At 55.0% G+C, this 6,364-nt stretch overlaps 1 protein-coding gene across 1 annotated transcript; it reads right to left on the bottom strand.

Moving 5' to 3' along the window:
- Positions 1 to 5,119: 5,119 nt before the first annotated feature.
- Positions 5,120 to 5,661, bottom strand: GLOTRDRAFT_51099 (Urm1-domain-containing protein; the record flags this gene model as incomplete). Its single annotated transcript, XM_007873298.1, has 2 exons — positions 5,120 to 5,237; positions 5,300 to 5,661. 2 exons carry the CDS (start codon positions 5,659 to 5,661, stop codon positions 5,120 to 5,122), a joined length of 480 nt encoding a protein of 159 aa, XP_007871489.1.
- Between the last annotated feature and the right edge of the window lie 703 nt (positions 5,662 to 6,364).

Raw genomic sequence — 6,364 nt, 5'->3', positions numbered from 1 at the left:
AGTCGCCGCTGAGTTGTCCATCAGTAAGGAAGTAGGCTAGGCAGGAAGACGTCGGATCCCGAGCGTCGAAGAAGCTGCTGGCGGGTTGGTCGATTGACAGAGAGAAGATGCGATCAGAGCCCGACCTTCTCCTGGGACGCACCCTTATATTCTCCTCAACTTCCTCGAACCAGTCATGCGTTTCCGCTAATGCAGTCCATTCCGTCGCAGTCTGCTCACGTCGGAAGCCCCTTATCATCCAGGATTCCGTGTGGGTCCCAGCCTCTCAGCGATCGTTCAGATGGAATCTCAGCCCCAAGTCCTCCTTTTCTAGATATTTCAAGTGCCATGCCTAAGCTGCGATACGTGAAGATGTTACTGCACAGCACAGTTGGTGACGAGTGTTCCGACGTCCTCCAGGGAAGCAAAACGACGTATACGGAAGGCACCCAGGCAGTAGAAACGACCTCTAGTCAGACTCGAACCATGTCAAGCACAGAGCACAGCGGAGAAAGACGGGACGAATACGTGCCAGACGGTGCGGACGAGGAGGGGAAGCGGGATGGCACGACTGACTTTTGCTCTTTGGGGACGGCATTTGCCAGGCTTGTCGTAAGATACGCGTCGCGTGGAAGCGCGATTAGCGACAAGGTTTGTGGCGCCCGATTTCATCTCCGAGTCTCCGTTTCGGTTCCTGGTGCGGTACGCAGACAATTTGTGGCATCGAACCACGGCAAAGCAAGGGAGGACAGAGATCCACTGGGTGAATATTATTAGGTATATAAATTGGACCCAATTTCAATTTGCTAATACACAAGTGCAATATCGGCGTGGACGAAAGCTCTGTTGACTCTGAACTCTGGGAGGCTCCGGTGGACCGCCGCGCCCCCGTACTTACGTGTGCAAGCGGTCAACCAGGGACGCACATGCGTCGCGACTCGCTATGCATTCGGTAGGAACCACTGAAGATGCTCAGAGAGACGCGGCACTTGTTACAATCAAACGAAGACACGTACAGACATTATTGGCAGTTGTGGAGCAGGCGGAGTTCAGGTCGTCTCTGATACGCAGGATGTGCAGTACGCCGCTGTCCAACCCCTGACCACGGGCTGGGCTATAAGCGGGATATATATATCAAGTGTGGAGGCTGAAATCTGTGGGTACCGGTCGCAACGAGAGGAACTCGACGGTGCAGGGAGCATGCTTGGATCCCCGCACCTCCAGAGCTATAGTGTGGCTCGGGAGTCTCCCCGATGTTTTACAAGTCTAACTTCCTGTGATGGATGCGAGGACTAGCTCTTGGACGCTGCGGATCTTCATGGGGGTCAGTTATACCGTTTCGCTGCCTCGGGGTGCAACATATGACGGATTCTTATCAGCCGTGCAATCGAAAACAAATCACAACCAGTGAGTAAACCTCGTCAGGTCGTCACCTCCTGCGTTAAGCGGGGACGACATGGCCTGTGGACTTCTGAGGCAAATAGCCTCAGCCTTCGTGAAGAGGATGTCGATGAATGTCAGCATCGTGATAGAGTGAGTCAAAGATGGGCAGCGGACAGTTGTCAGCTGTAGCAGTCGAGGTAGACCACTGGCGACGAGCACTGATTACGCGGCAAGCGCCAGGCTATACGCATTCCTGAACTATACAGAACCCTAGACGGAGGAGGTCACAAACGCCTTCGCCCTGCCTGTATCTACTTATTCAGTCCGATATCTATTACCCTCTTACACCGGTATGTGTGACGGTGCACCTCGGTACCCGCCAGGTCCCTTCCTCTAACTGGTACAGAAACTTTGGTCCTACGTGACTTCCGCTACTATCCTGATAGCTGGGAAATGACATTCTTATCAGACCTCCTGCTGTGGTGACCGTACTGGGCATGTTTGCCGTGTCATCTCATTGCTCACTATGAAATGCGACAGATGGGGATGTCGTCTTCCTATCACCAATATATTCCCCTTTTCGATCATAAGCCGTCAAGCAAGGAGACACAGCAGCATGTACGGTGAAACCACCGCATACATTCTACCTGAATGCTCTTATTTGTTGCATATATACTAGTCTTACGCCACCTCCTCATGTCCTAGTTTGGGTGTTAATGCGACGCCGAGTCATCCCTCGTCTACTGTGGCCATATTCCGAAGAATACCAGGAATTCTTCCAGTCTTGTCTTCTGACTCTTGGTCCTCACGCCGCTAAGAGCGGCTACAGCAACGCCGCATTCCTTGGCCTGTAGCTAGGGAGGACAACGTCACATTCTGAATCAGATTACAATGGCTCACCTCAAGGATCCGACCCTCTATTGTCTTCCGTCGTGAACGTGTAGATAGTCGCAGGTCGTGCTTGACCCGGTCTGCGGACACGCTCAAATGCTTGTCGCTGAATGCTCGATAAGTGGTCCGCCACCACACGGCAATTCATGAAGCATATCTTCATCTCGAGTGTTCTAACGCTGTCTAGATCCATAGCATCAGCACAGACCTGAACGACATACCAACTCCGCCATCCGTGAGCGATACCATTAATCTGGCTGTGAGGTCTCCAGGCCTCCGGCATCGACTTACAAGCACCTCAGTCTCTCAGGGGACGTAGACGGAACTGAACCTTAAACTCCATATCATCTTTGGCAAAATATCCACCGATCAACACAAAAGCATGGTTACCCTTTACTGAAATCTACAAGCGCGTTGACCCCCACCCACCAAGCCACTCGGCCAATTCGGACCCGGGCGCGCTGTACGATTGGTTCCAGACGGTTCAATGAACGCATCGACCGATATCGACAGTGGGTCCGTGCGCCCCACAACAATAGCGTATCACGCTTGGCTGAGACAGGCATGGCCACAAGGTGGCTGCCACTCTTTGACCCCGCTCCAGAGGTATTTAAGACAGGAGTGCACAGGGCGGAAAGTATCCACTCCTCTCGCACTCCGATACATGGTTTCGGGCCTCGTCTTCCCTTTCACCGCTCCTGCGCTTGGACTATGGACGCGTCGATAATACCGACGCCCCCGTCGTGTCTGTCTCGCAGGAGTATTGTGAAGGACGTGATGGTGCTGCATGGGCCCACCATCGGACCCATCGACGTTTAGTTTCTTCAAGGAACGTACCCCCTTATCTGCAATGCAGCCGATGGCTCCGGTAAGTCAGCAGCCGTCTCTCAGGGAACAGTCCATAGCACACGCGACATATAACAGCTTTCCGGTCGCATCGCTCCACTTTACAGGCCCACTTGCCCAAGAGAGACAAGAAGAGGCCGATCCAATTGGAACGGACAGCACTGTTCTACCCATCTCCGGACAAACTGTGCCTGGTCTGAGCGTGCACCTTAGGCATGCATGGAAAGTTAGCTTCACGGGCGGACTTCACGAGAGATCGGTAGGACGGGTGAGTCCTCCAGTAGGCGGACTATCCTGTTTTACCCATCTCCGGGAAATCGGCGCGGGTCGCATGTCCTGGTCTGGCTTCACGTCGACCCCTCCAGAAATGGGCACATTGTCCCTGTCCAGCCAGGGAGAGTCGGGGACTCGGCACCCACCTCCCGGGGAAATACAGCCTGCCAACAACCCGACTTCCCCAGAGAGAGTATACGAATCGGACGGTCCAAGGGATCCTCCGGGTCGCCTGTACGTCTCCGCGGAATCGGCGCACAGCGAGTATGCATGTATGCGCGACACGGAGTTAGCCTTCCGCGAACACCCACAGGAGGGTGGAAGAACCGGGACGTGCTCGCGCGTGTCCAGGGGCCTTTCCCGTCTCGGAGGCCGCGGTTGCGTGCACGAGTTCGCGCGCCGTATGAAGCTGCCTCCCCGGAGATAGGTGACGAAATATGCTTTCCCTCCAAGGGACACCGTGGTTCGTCGACCCATCTCCGGGGAGTCAGAGCACGATATGCTCGATGCCGTGCCCAGCTCGCGGCCTATCGCCCCGTGACTGGCAGAAGATACCAGGGCATGCTCGGGCATGTCCAGTGGTGTTCGTCTCTCCCTTGGGGTATAGCATTGGGTACTGGACAGGCATACTGTGATTCACGAACCTAACTCCCCGTGCCGTTTTCCCTTCCCAGGAGCGTGGCGATTTGTCCTCGACTGCACCAGGAAGTAGGAAGCGCGAAGATTAGGTGTCTGAGGTTCACGCACACCGGACGGCAAGCCAGACGAAGTTTTGAACGCGAGACTTCATCTGGCTATCCCTCTGCCTGCGCTGAACCCCGATCCCGCTCTCTGGAGTCACGGCGACCGGCGCTCCCATGATTATCAGCATGGATTCGGCCCAATGCTCGCTGTGGTTCAGTCAAATCAGCGCATAATTCTCTGCTGCCTTGATGCATTGCACCAAGGCAGGAGTGGGGCGTTTTGGGCGTTGCAAGAACTCGAACATGCTCGCCTGTCAGCGAACACCATCCCGACCTCACGGACACAAGCCAACTTGCCTGACACATCAAGTCACAACATACCCTCTCCCTCCCTGGAACTGGAACACCGTGTGCGTTGGCGCAAGGGGAGGGAGGACCGCGCCCCAAATCTCGTCGCTTCGTCTGAATCCTGGATCAGATATATACAAATATGCTCACCTAACGCGGGCCACTGACACGTCGACCTCCCGCTCCCCCTAATAGCGCAAAGACCAGCCGTACCACACCCGAATCCCACTGAGCGGCCGGTTTCAGCGTCAGCCGAGTCTATCAAGTCCGAAGAGCGTGGGCAGTGTGGGACGGGCGTACTCTGGAGGAGTGATGCGTGCGCTGGAGAAGTTTGCGAGTATATAGCGGGATGGGGAGAACGAAAAGGAAGAACGGGGATGGAGAAAATATATACTGTCATGGTGGAGAGAAAAGGAGTGGATAAGACCGGGTTGAGGCTGATTTTCGATGCCGATCGGAGGGGTCTGCTTGAGACGAACTGTGCTGGTTGATGGTAGCGGGGACAGGATCCTGCACAGCGCCTTCGATACCTAGCATGTTGTATTCTACGTCTGCTGGTGTCGACCTATCGATACATACTGTATGACAACAGCAGTTTTGACATCTTCCCTAGTTCTGCGCCGGGTTCAGCGAATGATACTGGAGACCCGGGGACAGGTAAGACCAGGCGACGCACCTTACATCGATTCCTGATAAATAACCCGACTATATGAAATTCACCCCCCATGCAACGTTGATATAAATACAACCTCGTCCCCATTCTTGATCACATACTCGCCCTCGCCCTCCAGCTCCCAGTCCGTATCATTAATCAGCACGAGGATCCCGGGCCGTCTACACCCTATATACACAACCAACTTCGCATTTTCTCATAAGCGGAGAGAGAGAGAACTCACACTGTATCGCCCTCCATGAAGAGCTCCGCGCGCTCTTTGAGCAGGTGGTGGCGCAGCCAGTGGATGAGGTACGCGACGTCGACGGGCTTCGTCTCGCCTTCGTACTCGTTGTTCTGGGGTGAGGGAGGGGAAGAAGGGGGTGAGGAGGTGGAATTGTCGAGCGGGACGCGGGCGGGGAGCGTGAGCTTGTGCGACCTTTGGTTATCGAAGAGGAGCTCGAGGCCGCCGCCAAACTCGACTTTTAGCGAGATATGAACCGCAGTCACACCGCAGTCATTCCGACGTAGTCTGCAAAATGTCCCGTAGTCCTCAGTCAAGCTTGGGAGCTGCCATCCCGCGTATTGACAGCATCTCTGAGGCATTGCCTGCCTCCGAGTGCAGCCTCGCAGCGCTCGACGAAGAAGTCACAGAGGACGAGTGGTGGAGCATGCTGGCCGAACTCACGAATCTTTCCGACGGAGAAAGGAATGTAGTCGCAGCCGCCGTTCATCCTGCGATCCGAGATATGAAAGGCAAAAGACCTGAAATGACGAGCAGCCTCGAGGCCCGAACGTCCAATACCTCGCCTACAACGTTTGACGACCTCCTCCCCACCACACCCACTGATGACGATGGCTCGTCCGCCGTTGTCCCGCGAAAACTTCGCAAGACCAAGGGCGAAGTCGGTCGAGATAGGTCGCCCAATGACGCCCAGGGCTCTCCGAGACTTCACCCTAGGGTTCATCAACGAGGCCACGGAGAGGTCGAGGATCCCAGGGAACAGCTCGATACCTCCGCTGTCGAGGCGCTACATGGGGGTACACTAGCCCTACTAGATTCACCCCTGGGAACACCACACGGACAGGATTTACCAGACCCCACTGACGGGTATGAAATAGAGGGATGGGCTCATACCTTGTACGAGTAGTGCGGGTGTCCGGCGGGGGGAGACGCCACGCCGCAATATTTTCGTTTCGATTTTCTTCTTTGGCTCATTTCGTATCCGTATCATTCCAAAGTAGACCTGTACGTTCAGTAGTCTTGCACCGTCTTGCAGTGCAGACAGAGAGCCTGGAAGCATTTGAA

This window comes from Gloeophyllum trabeum (assembly GCF_000344685.1).
Source record: "Gloeophyllum trabeum ATCC 11539 unplaced genomic scaffold GLOTRscaffold_00086, whole genome shotgun sequence".
Classification (NCBI taxonomy): Eukaryota; Fungi; Basidiomycota; class Agaricomycetes; order Gloeophyllales; family Gloeophyllaceae; genus Gloeophyllum; species Gloeophyllum trabeum.
The sequence above is the reverse complement of the archived record's forward strand: the minus strand, read 5'-3'. Positions and strand labels throughout refer to the sequence as shown.